Source organism: Saccopteryx bilineata, chromosome 4 (assembly GCF_036850765.1).
Source record: "Saccopteryx bilineata isolate mSacBil1 chromosome 4, mSacBil1_pri_phased_curated, whole genome shotgun sequence".
Classification (NCBI taxonomy): domain Eukaryota; kingdom Metazoa; phylum Chordata; class Mammalia; order Chiroptera; family Emballonuridae; genus Saccopteryx; species Saccopteryx bilineata.
The window spans coordinates 209,405,174-209,421,715 of NC_089493.1; the positions used below are offsets into that span (position 1 = coordinate 209,405,174).

The 16,542-nt window shown below is 35.8% G+C and overlaps 1 protein-coding gene across 2 annotated transcripts in view; it reads left to right on the top strand.

Annotated features, from left to right (window-relative positions):
• The window catches only part of XRCC4 (X-ray repair cross complementing 4), a 385,456-nt gene extending 374,119 nt beyond the window's left edge, over positions 1–11,337 (top strand). For both annotated transcript variants that reach the window (XM_066273726.1, XM_066273727.1), the window contains exon 8: positions 10,043–11,337. In XM_066273726.1, coding sequence (XP_066129823.1) covers positions 10,043–10,154 — 112 coding nt within the window. In that variant the 3' untranslated portion in view covers positions 10,155–11,337. The remainder of the gene's footprint in view (positions 1–10,042) is intronic.
• Positions 11,338–16,542: the final 5,205 nt, after the last annotated feature.

Here is a 16,542-nt window from a genome sequence, read left to right on the forward strand (position 1 = left end):
TGAGTGTTTTAAACATAAAATGATGTTTTATTTTATCAAATGACTTTTCTGTATCTATTGATAGGATCATATGGTTTTTGTTCTTTCTTTTTGTTGATATGGTGTATTACGTTAATTGTTTTACATATGTTGAACCATTCTAGTGATTCTGGGATGAATCCCGCTTGATTGTGGTGAATTATTTTTTAATGTGTTATTGTATTCGGTTTGCTAGTATTTTGTTTAGGATTTTTGCATCTGTTTTATTAGAGATATTGGTCTGTAGTTTTCTTTTTTGTGTGTGTTTTCCTTGCCAGGTTTTGGTATGAGGGTTATGTTGGCCTCATAAAATGTGTTTGGAAGTAATCCTTCTTCTCAATTTTTTGGAAGATTTTGAGTTTAATAGAATTAACTAGTATAGCCGTCTGACCCTGGACTTTTATTTTTGTGGTGGGTTTTGATAGTTGTTTTTATTTCCTCCCTGCTTATGGCTGTTTCGGCTTTCTAGTTCTTCATGATTCAGTCTGGGATGATTTTATTGTTTTAGGAATTTATCCATTTGCTCTAGATTGTTAAATTTGGTGGCATATAGTTTTTCATAGTATTCTCCAATAATCCACTATATATCTATGATATCTGTGGTAATTTCTCCTTTTTCATTTTGGATTTTGTTTATGAGTCCTTTCTCTTTTTTCCTTAGTGTGTCTTGCCAAGTGTTTCTCAATTTTGTTGATCTTTTCAAAGAACCATCTCTTTGTTTTATTGATTCTATAGTTTTTCTGATCTCTATTTCATTTATTTCTGCTCTAGTTTTTATTATTTCTATTCTTCTGCTGGTTTGGGATTGCTTTTGTTCTTTTTTTTCTAGTTCTTTAAGATGGGATGTTAAGTTGTTTCCTTGGGTTCTCTCTTATTTATTCATATAAGCCTATAATGATTTGAACTTCCCTCTTATTACTACTGCTTTTGCTGCATCCCAGAGATTCTGATATGTCATATTGTCATTTTCGTTTGTCTGTATATATCTTTTGAATTCTGCTAATATTTCTTTTTTGACCCAGTCATTTTTTAAAAGTATGATGTTTTTTACATTTTTGTGGGTTTGTTTACTTCTTTTTTTAGGTTGAATCCTAGTTTCAAAGTTTTGTGGTCAGAGAATATACTTGGTATAATTTCAATCTTTCTGAATTGTTGATGTTAGTTTTGTAGCCCATCATATGGTCAATTCTTGAGAATGTTCCATGTACAATGGAAAAAAATGTATACTCTGGTGTTTTGGGATGAAATATCCTGTAGATGTCTATCATATCCAATTGTTCTAGTATATCATTAAAGGCCTATTTTTCTTTATTGATTTTCAGTTTGGATGAATGATCTAGAGCCATCAGTGGTTTATTGAAGTCTCCAAGTATGATTGTATTTTTGTCAGTTTTTATTTTTAGATCACTTAGTAGATGTCTTATATATTTTGGTGCTCCTTGGTTTGGTGCATATATATTAAGAAGTGTTATGTCTTCTTGATTCAATGTTTCCTTTATCATTATGAAATGACCATCTTTGTCTCTGATTACCTTTGCTGTCTTGTAGTCAGCATTATTAGATATGACTATGGCTACATCTGCTTTTCTTTGGATGTTATTTGCTTGGAGAATCTCTTTCCAACCTTTCACTTTGAACTTATTTTTATCCTTGTAGCATAGATGTGTTTCTTGAAGGCAGCATACAGTTGGATTTTCTTTTTTGATACACTCTGCTATTCTGTGTCTTTTTATTAGTGAGTTCAATCCATTTACATTTAATGTAATTATTGACACTTGAAGGTTTCCTATTGCCATTTTATATAATGCTTTCTAATAGCTGTGTTTCTTGTTTGGTTCTTCTCTTTTGTTTTTCTGTCATTTGTTTTTGTTTGGTTGTATTCCATACATTTTTTTCTCTGTTTTTTTCTTTTTTAGTGGTATTATCAGGGGTGGTTACCATTAGGTAGTTAAAAGAATATATATATCATAATCATTGTAGTACATTATCTCATTAATGTTTCTGCATTCCATCCTCCTTTGTTACTGTTAATTTTTGTCTTCTCCCTTTTTTTGATTTGTTGTTTTTATTGTGCTCTTCTTGGATCTTTTGCTTGTGATTTTGGTTTGTTTTTTTTTCTTCATATCTGGTTGGATAACCCCCTTTAGTATTTCCTGAAATGAGAATTTTCTGGGGATAAATTTCCTCATCTTCTCTTTATCTGTGAATGTTTTTATTTTCCCTTCATATTTGAAAGAAAGCTTTGATGGATATAGTATTCTTGGCTGAAAGTTTCTCTCTTTTAGTACTTTAAATATTGGGGTCCACTCTCTTCTGGCTTGCAGAGCTTCTGCTGAGAAATCTGATGATAACCTAATGGGCCTTCCTTTATATGTTGTATTCTTCTTTTCCCTGGCTGCCTTGAGGATTTTTTCTTTGTCTTTTATTATTAATAATTTTATTACAATGTGCCCTGGAGTAGGTCAGCTTGGGTGCGGTAACTCAGTTTTCTATTTGCTTCTTGGATTCTAGGCTCTAATTCTTTCTACAGGCTTGGGAAATTCTCATCGATTATTTGTTTGAATATGTTCTCCATTTCTTTTTGTCTCTCTTCTCCTTCTGATATACCCATTATTCTTATATTGCTCTTTCTTATGGAGTCAAGACAATTCTTGTAGGGCTTTCTGATCCTTTTGAATTCATGAGTCTCCTTCTCTCTGTAGTATTTCCAGCTGCCTGTCTTTTATGTCACTAATTCTCTCTTCTATCTGGCCTGTTCTATTAGTTAAGCTTGTCACCTCATTTTTCAGTTCATGTATTGTGTTTTTCATTTCTGTTTGGTTCCTTTTTATAGTTTTGATTTCTTTGATGAAGTATTCTTTTTGTTCATTAAATTGTTTTATTGAGCCCACTAGATTGTCTTTTAGAGCTTTCTTGTATTTCATGGGTATTTTTAGGACTTTAATTTTTAATTCCCTGTCATTTAACTCCAATGTTTCCACATAGTTGAAATTTTTTTCTAGAGATTTTTCATCATCTATCTGAGGTATGTCTCTGTCTTTTACACAGAGACTTCTTTTTTTCTTAATGGCATTTGAGAGTGATATTGTTAATAATACTAATAAGAGATAATTAAGAAAATAAAAGTTGAGAAAATACAGTGAAAAAATGAAAATTCTATAATGATAAGTGGAACAAAAACTACAGAGAACAAGGAACAAGAACTGAGAAGAGATGACAAGAAAGAGAAAAAATGAAGTCAAAAAGAAGCAAAATGCCAGAAATAAAAATATGAGTCCAAAATATAATAATTTGTTGATAAATGACAATTGGATGAGACCAAAAAAAAAATGGAAAAAAATAAAAAGGAAAAAGAGGTAAAGGAGAAGAAATGAGAAGGGAGAATAAAGAGAAAGGACAAAAAAAATACAAAACAAAGATAAAAGAAACAAAAAACAGTAGTAAGGGTTTCTGAAATGAAACCCTCACAAAAATAAAAATAAAAAATGTAACAACTATGGATAATATATTTCAAAAGGAAAATAATGAAAAAGGAAAGAAGTAAAAATGACAAAAAGCATTTAAAAATGTAATTTTTTTCTGGTTTTGAGAGGTAGCTTCTTCTTTTATCAGCAGGTGGCAATGAACTACGAGTTTTGCCTCTGCAGGACTCTTGGGCAGAGTTCTGCTGGTGTGTCGCTGTGACAATGACATAGGCTGGGCCTCAGTCCTGGTGGCAGGTGGGGCTTGTTAGGACTTTGCAATTATCTGGCTCTGGTAATGGAGGTCTCAGTTTTCCAGGCACCTCTCGGCACGTCCCTCCCACTGGAGCTAGCAGCCTGGAGACTTAGCTGTGAGGTCCGCCTCAGCTACTATCCTTGCAAGAAGGGAATCTATGCACAGCCAGGTGCCCCCTCCAGCACTGCCCAAAGCACAGTTCTGGGGAAAGCAGTGGGAACCAGAGCTGCCAGCGTGAGCAGGCAGAGCAGGGCACAGACCAAGGGCCAAGTTCCTTTATGTTACACACAGGCAAAATTCTATGGGCCAGCGGGCATATCTGGCATGCCTCAGAGCACTGCGGTTTTAATCTCCCCGGGATTTTCCTGCTTGTGCTGCTTGGTAGCCCATGACAGGCCACATGTGTGTCCAGCTCCCATGACTCCAGCAACGCACACAGTTGGTTGTAGCAGCCGCCATTCAGGTGCCCAGCGTGGGTATTCTCAGGCCAAGGGTCTTGGCTCGTGCTCGCACCTGGTACTGGAGATCGTGAAGCCAGGAATGCCCAAAGACTCTGATACTCATGCAGGTATCTAGTGTTGATAATCTCAAGCTAAGCACCCCAGCCCCTGTGTGCACCCCATCCTGGGGATCGTGAAGCTGGTAGTACCCAAAGACGCTGGTGCCCAGGCAGGTGCCTCACATTGTTAATCTTGGGCTATATACTTTCGCCCGTGTGTGCGTGCCTGCTCAGTCCCCATCCTGGTGATGCTAGGTTGAGTTGCTAACGCCCCAGTGATCGTGGAGCTAGAAATGCGCAAAGATGCTGGCTCCAGCCCATGCGGGCACCATCCTAGTAATTTTAGGTGGATCTCACCACCCGTGCACTCACTTGGCGTCTGGGATCAGGCAGTGCCGGTGTGTTCTTTCTTTTGTTTGGGCACCCACCCTAACTCAGCTCCTTTCCCACTAGCTCAGTCTCTCCCCTTCACCCAGCTCCCAACCAAAGTGCCCCTACCTCAGATCATTGTAGAAAGCGAAATGCCCCACCCTCCATCATATATTCAGTCACTTTTTCACCCAGTCATACCTTTGGTGTGTAATTTTGGGTGCCCCTAAGATTTTTTTTTTTCTCTGTGCTTAGTGGTTGAAATTTCAAGAGGAGAAATCAGGATTATCCCTCGCGCCACCATTTCTCTGACATAGGATTTGGGTAGTAATTCTTTGTTAGTAGCCTATGTTGTATATATTATCTCCATCCAATTTGTTCTTGTCTATTCATTCTCTTTAAGGTGATAAATAGAAGTACTTACTTCTAATGCTTCTACTGTAACTGAGTTTGTCAGTGTTCACCTATATGTTTTCACTTTCTCTCTTTTAAAAATATCCTTTCTATCCTAAAATCTTAACGCTTTTAGTAGTGAGTTTTTTAAATGCTCACTGACCCCCGGGAGTGAGTTTTTTTGTTTTGTTTTGTTTTTCAGAAAATAAAATTACTTTCAGTTACAGTTTTATTAACTTAAAATCACATTTGATAACCAATTTATGGAAACTAAAAGTACATAGATTTGCCTTTTTTAAATGTTGCCTTACACATTTTTAAAGTAAATTGATTTTAAAATAAATCCTGACCTGTATGGTCAGGAGACATGAGGACATACATGAACGTTTGTACTACTCAAAAAGTTAAAGACAATCTCTTTTATTTTTTTTCTAATGTTTTAAAGTTTGCCTTTGAATTTTATGTATATAGTACAGATAGACATATAGATAGGTCACATCAAAATTGACTTTTGATTTTTTTATTTTGGAACCATTTTTTTGTGTCGTAGTCAAATAAACATTATTTTTCAAGTGCCACAATTCAGTCAGTTGTTACACATTTTCCTGGACCTCTCTGTTTGCTCAGATTAGCATCTTGACATTTTTCAGAAATATTATGTTCAGAATATGTTATGAAATGCAAGTAATTTACTCTAAACAATCTAATGCTTCTCATTTGAATAAGAAAAGATTGATATTTCAGCTATGATAATGCCAATATATATTAAGCTTGTCTGAGAAAATACCTTTACAAAATGAGCCAATTAACTAGAAATGGCATTTTTTAAAATGACAGAATGTTAAAAAAAGAAATCAAACATTCATTCTAATGTTTTAGGAAACAAAGTGAGATGTTTCTCCTGAAATATCTAACTTTTGATCTACAGTTTTCATTTTTAATTGTATGGTGTTAGTGTAATTTTGATTTCAGTTGGTATGTGAGGGAGAGTGAGTGAAAGAGAGATGCAGTGTGAAATCAGGCTAATCAAACATAGAACTCTATGTGACTGTACTATATTATTGAGAACATGAGACAGTTTTGACAGAGACTGTCACCATGTAGAGAAGTTTCTTTTATTTCCTTTATTTGAAATAGTCCTTATACTTTAGCCTTTTACCGTACAAAGGCAGTATCTATTCTGTCATTAATCTTTCCTCTTTAATTCACATTATTCATTTATCTACAGATATTTATTGAGAACATGTATTTTGCAAAGTAGTCTATGTTCAACTATTTGAGCTTAACTGTATCAGAATTCAGGGACTAAAAGAATTCCAAGATTATTTCTACTAACCCTAACTCTTCACAAATTAGCAACGGAGATTCTGAAAAGTGCAGTCACCTGACCAAAATCTCAATGTGATAGAGCATTACTAAAGGTTTCCTGACCCAGGATTCAGAATGTCTCCTGTGGAACCATGTTGTCCACAAAAACTAGCTGAAAATCTACCTGAATCTTAACTATCAATATAATGTTTATAAAGATTCCTAGAAGGATAAATCACTGTGAAAAAAAAAAATTTACTACATAGTTTTTGCCTTCAAGCTGCTTTTAATTCTTTTAGAATGGAAAGACACATTTGAAAAGAAAATTAGAGAAAGTAAAAAATCAAACTGAAAGCTTCCTGAGGGCAGGAATCATGTATTAACCTTTTCAGATTGGTCATATTTCCTAACACACTGAGCTGTTGATAGGATATACTCACCAAATACTGACTGGATAAATAAAACTATGTATTGAACTATAGGGTGCAGATATCAGATATTTCAGATGATCAAAGACAAGAAAAATCAGCCTGAAAGTGGAATGACCAAAAAAAAAAGTCTTCATGGAATTTAAAATGGGCTCTAACTAATGGTTGTGATTTAATTATACAGAGAGAAACTCCCAAGTTTCAAGTGACTTGTTTAGCTCACTCTATTAACTATACATACAGGCTTCCTTCAAATTTCACCTCCACGCATGATATCTTAAAATAAGCATTTTCATGAAAAAAATAATATGTAAATGTGCTAAGATATATGTATAACAATATTAATTGTTGTGTTGTTTATAAGAGCATTAAAACATGGAACCCAGCCATATATTCATCCGAGGTAGTGGTTAGTACAACCTAATTAAGATTAATAATGAATGTAGACCTACATTTTCAACATACAAGAAAGACATTGCTAATATTTTATAGAGTAAAAACATCAAGCTGGAAATTATATATATAGCATGATTCCATTTTTGTAAAAAAATATATATAAAAATACAAATAATGTAAAATAGGAATGAACATTTTTATTTTCTTTGTATTTTTCAGAATTTATAAAAAGTATTAAAATTAATATTTATTATTTGTAAAAATGATTAAGCCTTTTTATTGGTTGTGGGAGAACTCTAAATTTATCCTGTTGACTTACCAGGGATATGAAAGCTGTAGAATAATGATCTCCATTTATTGAATATATTTTATTTAGCACCAATTCTGTACTTGGCACTAAGAACAAAAAAGGCTAAATCTAGGCCTGACCTGCGGTGGTGCAGTGGATAAAGCGTCGACCTGGAAATGCTGAGATCGCCGGTTCGAAACCCTGGGCTTGCCTGGTCAAGGCACATATGGGAGTTGATGCTTCCAGCTCCTCCCCCCTTCTCTCTCTCTCTCTGTCTCTCCTCTCTCTCTCTCTCTCTCTCTCTCTCTCTCTCTCTCTCTGTCTCTCCCTCTCCTCTCTAAAATGAATAAATTAAAAAAAATTTTTTTTAAAAAGGCTAAATCTATTTAAGCTCCTCTTGACTTTAGAAGAAGATGGGAATTATTAGTGGAGCACTGGAATCTATTTCCTTCAGACTTGTCACTTCAGAGGGGTCCTTTTGTCTTATGCTAATTTTTGAGAATTAAATTGATCTCTGTGTTCTGGTCTAGACCACAGACAAGTCGGACTTTTTAAATGAAATAATTCAGCTTTCTGTTTTGCTAGGAGTAAAAGCAACTCTTAAGACATTTAGGGCCAGCATGACCAGGCGGAGGTGCAATGGATTGAGCATCGGACTGGGATGCGGAGGACCCAGGTTTGAGACCCCGAGGTCGCCAGCTTGAGCACAGGTTCATCTGGTTTGAGTAAAAAGCTCACCAGCTTGGACCCACGGTCCCTGGCTTGAGCAAGGGATTATTTGGTCTGTTGTAGCCCCACAGTCAAGGCATATATGAGAAAGCAATCAATGAACCACTAAGGTGCCACAACGAAAAACTGATGATTGATGCTTTTCATCTCTCTCTGTTCCTGTCTGTCTGTCCCTATCTATCCTTCTCACTGTCTCTCTGTCTCTGTAAAAAAAAAAAAAAAAAAAAAAAAAAGACATTTAGGGTAAAAAAAGGTTTAATGCGTTTTGAGCTGAAATTGAAAACTTATACATGTATTAATTATACTTTTATTCTGTGCTGTATAATTTTATCACCCTATGGAATACATTTTTAGATATTTAGTTACACATCACAATAATTATGTCCATCTTTATTGTTAATTTTAACACTGAAACCCCCAGAAGAGTGTAGTACTTATTATCTGACAGTGCATTCCCAGCACCTTGGCACTCCAGTGAGGGTAATGTAATGTGAATTCAGCTTGCTCAAAATAAGATGGAGCACATGCCAGGTCTAGTGGCAGCTAGCCGTGGTTAATTGTATGTATGCAGTCATGAAGCCAAGCAGGTTCCTGTGTGAATTTATTTTTAAATCCTGTATAGATGCAGGCTTTTTTGAGATATTCATAATCTAAAAAACATATTCAATGTTTGGGGATTTTTAATTGGTTATTCTTTTAAATTAGGGAAGCTGTTAGTAGGAGCTCTTTTGTAGTATATGCAATATTCGCTGCTAATATTAATAGTTTCCAATTGTTTTTTAACAACATATAAGTGTTTTTATTTACAATACCTCATTTAATCTTTAGACCACCTCTGAGGCAAATATTGTTTATCAGTTTTCCAGGTGAGAGAACATCAGTCCAGTCAGGTTAGATGATGTGCCTAAAGCCACAGACATAGCTAATAGAAACAGGCCCGGACGCAGATCTGTGTCCTGACTTCAAGTCTTGCTCTCTCCGCTCTCCCAAGGCGCTCTGACTCCTCCTCTGCCTTTGAAGTTAGGAATATTACTAAATATTGCTGTGTTGACTTGACCTAGTTATAATTGCTCTTGAAGCTGCCTCTAACTGTGCATATTTTAATTAAGCATATTTTATTTAGGTTTCATAAAAAAGCACTGACAAGGTTTATATGAAGATATATCCATGGGTTCCTAAACTGCTTCAGATTGAGCTACTCCCCCGCCCCGCCCAGATTTTTTAAACTGGTTTTTAAAACCATTTAAGTCATTGACTATGCCTTTTATCCTAGGACTCAAAAAGAACATTTACATAAATAAATAGGTCAGTCCAATGATGTAACTACAGTACTGGAACTGAATAAAATTTGGTTACTAAATGAAGCTATGTAGATTTAGTAAATGAATGTGAATCAACAGCTGCTAAAATGTGGTCATTATTTGTTACATTCACACTTATAATCAAATGACCATGAAAAGATAGTCATGCAATCAGAACTTTCTATTGAGATTAAAATGCATGTTAGTCCGTAGAATTTAAGGAAGGAAAAGGAAAAGGAAAATTGGGATAGAATTATTGATGAAATAGCTTTAGAAACCATCTATATCTTAGCCTAAAAATACTTAGTGCACAGAGGTTATTTTATTTTTCTACTTTAATAATGAGTATTGTTGTAGGCCCTTGAACTTTTTGTGACCTCAGAATAGGAATAGTGGCAGATTAATTCTAAAGCAGTTAACATGATTAAATTCCCTTCATCTCTTTCTTTATGTTAACACAGCATAGAAAACTAAATTTCTAAAACCAATTCTGAAACAGGATTTACCTTTTATTTTACTTAATATCTCTTAATTTTCTCTTACTCTATATGAAATTTTTTTAAATAAAATAATCTTGATTTTCTTTTTACTCTAGGCTTGATCCTCCACTACCTGAGACATTGGAAGAGAAGCTCAGCTCAATGGAAAACATGTCTTTAGAGACTCTGAGAAACAGTAGTTCAGAAGACCTCTTTGATGCGATTTAACTGTCTCCAAAAAATACTTTGATGTTCAATAGAGTGTGTTTTCTGTTCATTTCTTTAAACTGAAAAAAAGCAAAATTTCAACTCAGCAGCAGCTCTTCATTAAAGTTTAATTACATACACACTGAGTTGAAACCATTGTGCAAAATGGATTACACGTGTATATAAAGAAAGATATGATTTGATGACAGTGGTACATTATTCTAAACTATTCATTCAGCATGCCTATAATTACATAAAAACTCACTTTTTGTTATCTCATTCAGTTCACACATATTATGTGTGGTAGCTAACATCTTGTCTAGGATGATTTTGGAAATATGACAAAGAAAATGTCTAGTTTTTTTTTTAATAATCCTATTCAGAACAGTTATGTCTGAGCATTTTAATTTGTGGAATGATGTATAAAACCTATTTTTAGTTTGTATACAAGCAACCTGAAAATCTGATGATACAATTTCTGATGCATTGAAGATTCTGTATTGTAATAAAATGTCACTTAGCTTAGCTTTTTCCTTTACTATACTGATAGGTCTTCATAAAGTGCTTACTAATATAAATGTAACCTTTTTATATTATAAAAAGGAATGTTTTTGGAAATTATTGATAAAAGATTTATTTCACATTATGGGGACCCTCTATAGCGACATGGTTCTTGTCATTTTTATATGTCATATTAAACTCAGTAACATCTGGCACAACTTTTTAAAAATATTCAGTTTCTACTTCCTAATCTCTCATTTTATATTCCTTTTCTTCAGGTGGACATTCATTCCCTCCATGCTACTCAAAGTTAAGAAGAACCCCCATGTTGATAAATCCAAAAATTGGTCCATTCTCCATCCTCACCTTACTAAACCTCTCAGCAACATTTAACAGTCAAAGACTTCTCCTCAGCAAACATTTTCTTCACTTGACTTTTGCAATATATATGCTGTTTGTATACCTTTTCTTCCTGGCCACTCAGCTTTTAGACCTCATAACTGAGTTTTTCTTATCCAACAGTTAAATGTTTAAGTACTGTGGGCTGAATCTTCAGCCCTATTGTTTTTATTACCTACATTATCTCCCTAGCTTATCTGTGTTTTTAAATACCATCTAGATGCTGATATCTCCAAAACTAGAGTATTAGAATAGTATAATATATATATGTGTGTGTGTGACTATAGAGTACACACATACACAGGGTGGGGCAAAAGTTGATTTATGATTGTTCATATGGAGAATAATACAATAATTAATAAATAATAATAAAATAAATAATATAAGAATAAACTTTTTGTATACTCACCACTATAAACCTACTTTTGCCTTACCCGGTATATATTGAATATATTTATCACTAATTTATCACAAAAGGAGATTCTTAAAAATCCATTGGAGTCCATCTGTCTGCTTATTCCTTTACCTGGATATTTTAGCACATCTAAAGCAGAGATTTGATTATATCCCACCATTATTTCTTCTCCAGTCTTCTCCCTCAAAGCTAGTTGCACTCAGGCTAAAAAGCCAGTCCTCCTTGGTGCTTCTGCCTTTCTCCTCCCTTTTTTTCTATTTTAATTTTTTCATTGAACATATTGGGATGACATTGGTTGATAACAAAGTATACAGGTGTCAGGTGTACAGTTCTGTAACACACCATCTGTATATTGCATTGTGTGTTCACCACCCCAAGTCAAGTCTCCTCCATCATCTATCCCCTCCTTCACCCTCCTTCACTTCCTCCAACCTCTTTCCCTCCTGCAGTCCTTATACTGTCTGTGTTTAAAAGTTTCTTTCCTTGCTTAATCCACTTCACCTTTTTCACCTGGCCCCCCAACACCCATCCACTCTGACTGGTTGTCAGTCAGTTCTCCAAAATACAACGTGACTCTATCTACTTCTCTCTTTTTGTCTACTACATCAGTTTTCTGACTGGTCTCCTTGCATAATCTTCTACTCCTCTGCAATCAAGATAAACTGCATTTTAAAATCTTAGATAAAGTGCCTGACCAGGTGGTGGCGCAGTGGATAAAGCATCGGCCTGGGATGCAGAGGACCCAGGTTGGAGACCCTGAGGTCGCCAGCTTGAGCGTGGGCTCATCTGGTTTGAGCAAAGCTCACCAATTTAAGCCCAAAGTCAGTGGCTTGAGCAAGGGATTACTCGATCTGCTGTAGCCCCACGGTCAGGGGACAATATGAGAAGGCAATCAATGAACAACTAAGGTGCCACAACAAAGGGTTGATGCTTCTCATCTCTTTCCCTTCCTTTCTGTCTGTCCCTATCTCTGACTTTATCTCTGTCTCTGTAAATAAAAAATTTAAAAAAATTAAATTAAGATCTTAGATAAAGTCATTTCACCACCTGAATTAAAACTCTCCAATAGTAGTCTGTTGCCTCTTTGAATAAAGTCCAAACCCCTTACCACAACAACCTAGAAGATCTGAACTGATCAGGCCCCTGCCCATCTCTTCCCTGATTTATGTTTCTTTTTCTTTGATTTCTTTATCCTTGCTGTCCCTCCAGTAGGCCAGATCTCAAAACCATTGGACTGTTGCTCTGCGGCCTAGAGTGCTTGATTTCCTCTCATCGTTTTAGATACAGAATCAAATGTCACCTCCTCAGAGGTGCTTTCCCTGAAATATCCTCTTTAAAGATGTGCACACTCCCAGTTACTCCATTCCATTGAAATTTCTTTTTATTGTGTATGGAATTATATTTTGAATATCTCTAGCTCTCTTGCTCTTTCTCCCTCCTTTCAATCTTAGAGAAAAAACCCCACTGTAGCAGATGCATGTCCTCTGCCTCGTCCCTCTCACCTCTGCGCCTAGAACAGGCCTGGATCCGTAGAGGCTTACTAAGTGTGTATTGAATGAATAAGTGCATGTCTGCAGCATGGTAAGCACTCAAATAGTTCTTTAAGTTACTAAGCCATTTTGAAAGTAAACTCATTTAAAAATTGAAATTTGGATGTTTTGATACAAAGAAATAATTTTTCAGAAAGCTCAAGTATCTTCTGTGATTAATTATAAATAATATATACAGTTCAACCACAGGATTTGAAATGAGTAGGTCCACCTATACGTATATTTTCTAAAATTAATACCTGTACAGTTTTTGATCTGTCATTGGGAGTTTGCAGATGTAGAAAGCCAACTATGTACTGTTCTACATAATTTTGTCTAAGTATTGGGGCATCTTAGATTTTAGTATCCATAGGCATCCTAGAACTAGTGCTCTACAAATATCAAAGGACAACTTAAGTTTCTGGGGAGTCAAAGTTATGCATAGACTTTCAACTGGATGGGGGTCTTCACCCCCAGGAAATATTTCATGTTTGTTTATATCAAAAACAGGATTTTACTAAGTCAATGACAACAAAATATTTTAAATAGAAATTTACTGCATTTTTATTTTCATAGTGGCTTCTATTTAAGACAAAAAATTTAACTAAATATAAATATATGAAAAATTGATATATAATTTCTACTCAGCCACATAGGAACTTTACTATAATAATGAACCTCATGTAATCTAAGATTTACTTTGGATGTTTCTAAAATAATTTTGTACATAAAGTATCTCAATCTCAAAATAATGTTATGTCATCTGAATAGACCTCAAATGACTAACCAAAACCAGTATACAGCTCTATGTGTGTGTTATTTGTTTTAAGTGGAAGAGAAGAAGAGGAAGAGCTGCTAACCCACTAATGGTGAGAGAGGGATATACAGAAAGTGTTTCCTAAATAATCCTAACAATAGAACCTATGAAGTTTATAATAGTTCTGGAATTTTTATTGTATTTTTCCAGGATTATGACCTTTTCGGCCATTGCTGTGTCAGATTGATTCAGCTGGTTAGAACAGAGCATAAGCCTCTTAGCATGGTTTCTTCTTTAAATCTAGTGTGGGAAAATTCAAGGGATTGGTGTATGTTCCTCGCCTTGTCCATCTGGTATTGAGAGGTTCAGATCCTGTCATTCCATACCATGGTTTTTCCTCATATTTTTCCATTGTCTGTCCACTTGTTGCAGAAGAACATTGAAATGGAAAGTGCCAGAACTGAGTGATAATGCAGCACAACTTTCTTGACCTTAGTGCCCTCCTTTCTAAAATAAGATTATTGCATTTTTGAAGGTTTTTTCAGCTTAAAATGTGTCATCCTTGGTCCTGGCGTTAGGTATGGCTCAGGGCTCATTAGGAAAATTCATGAAAGAAAAGTCCCATCTCAAGAAGAAATATATTTATGACCCAGTTTTAAAAGGACAAGCAAATAGAAACTTGTAAAATACTAGACCCTGTGTTTTAAAGCCAAGCAGCTCTTTCTTGAGTAAATGTGATTCAACAAATCTTTATAAAGGATCAGTTATGCACAAAACACAGAACTGGGCCATGTAAAGAATTTAAGGATAAATCCGTCCATTCACCACATATTTGTTAAGCGTCTGTGCCCGTCTCTGAGCTGAACACTGGATGTGGCAGTGAATAGTATGAGCACTCAGATGCTGTAGAGCTATATTGTGCCAAGTGAAGTTTGGGGCCTGCTCTTAAAGTGTGAACTATTGGGGATGTGGGTTTGGTGCCCCAAATCAGTATATAACAAATTGTAAGATCAAGAAATAGTAGGGTAAGTGGCATGAAGAGAATAATAAAAAATTGAAAGTTATGGCTGAGGATCTACAGAAGATAAAAGATCCAGTTGAGAGGTTGAGAGGATAGTACAGGCTGGGGAGAGAGAGCCGAGAATGAAGCTGTGTGCCAAATGGGAGGAGAGGGCTGCAGCTCCTGGAAAGTGGGAGCATGGGGCTGATGCCCACTTGTGTCCTTGTGAATCATCGGAATGAAGGAGACAATTCAGAAGGGATCTCAGGAGTAGTGTTGGCTAGGGCTGTATGGGAGTGTGAACCTAAGTCAGGTCATAAAGACATGTCAATAATTGGGCTCCACAGTTCTAACACTTCCTTAAGGAATTATGGACTACTGCCAGAAAACTTCAGGTCACAGGGCCCTTCCTGGACATCTGGGAATGGAGAAGTAAGCCCACCCAAGGAACCACTTGACAGATATTGCTCATAAGAGCAGCTAACCCTCATTCTTTTATATCTCTCTCATTCTTTCACTCAGTACTACTTATAGAATTCATTTTTAATAAAATGAAGTTGACATCTAAATTTGTATAAAGCCTCATGAATTTACCTACAAAGCAGGAAATCCAAAAAAATAGATAGGTAACATTTTGTATGAGAGAATGATATAACCACAAAAGAACTATTCATGCATCCATTTGTACCTATTATCTGAATTAAAATTTTCACTGCTGATCTGGCAGCTTCTAATAAATGCTTCTCAGGAGGGAAGATTTCATTTGCAAGTGGTTTAGTGGCAACCTGAAGTGATTTTCTCTGTATTTTAGTAATGGGAGAAGGATACTTTAAAATATATATAACCACAAGCATTCTGTGGCTATTCCATAACGAACTGTCCACCTATTCCTATCCCGACTCCCAACTCTCTTACCTATTCAAACTAAAACACTCTCAACCTACCTTCTCCTCATGTTTCCCTTTCACGTAGCCACATACCCTCTCATTTACCAACCCATGTCTCACTTTTTCATTTTCTTTTCCTCTAGTTGAATAATATTCAATGTAAATTTTATTGTTTATGTTTATTTTTCTTCCTTCTTTTGGGGGCTCTTCATCCTAAACTTTTATCTCACAATGTCACAGAGAACTCTGCTTTCTGAGTGTGGGTCTCTTTGTCCCTCAAGGCTCCCGGTTCTATAGAAATGGGAAGAGAGATTAGAGTCCCACAATCCATTTTGACAGTAGATGTTTCTATCAAAGGCAGGAGCAATTTTGGTGGCCATTATCCAGTAAACACAAGATAGGTTAGTTCTGAACCACTTACTTTTGATTTAGAGACAGTCTCCAACTTAATTACTATCTGAGAAAAAACACAGCCAGCAAATAAATGTAGGTAGATTAGACAATATTTATGGAACCTGCTCATACAAAACCCTCCTAAGTCTCTATTCTGCATTCCTCCCAAAGCTGAGCCTGAGTCATAGTCTATTTCTTTGGGAATGTGATCCTGGGAAGTAGGAGTGCTGGAAAGAAAGCATAAAAAGGAGCAAAGGCCAGTGGAGGGATGCCTTATCAAGGCAGCCATCCAATGGACGATGTATGCTCCATCCCACCAGAATCTTCTGAAAGGTATTTCAGAGCTATCTGTACATGCAGGGAATGAGAGAGAAGCATGTGTCCTTCTGTTAGCAGGACTGACAGGTGATCCTGAGTGGGGACACTGGCACCTGAGGCAGGGCTTCGGCATTCCCGTTTCCTACCAAATATGCAGCTTTGGAGGAATTCCTGTCACTGTCATTAATTCACTTTCCTTGCAACTCTTTC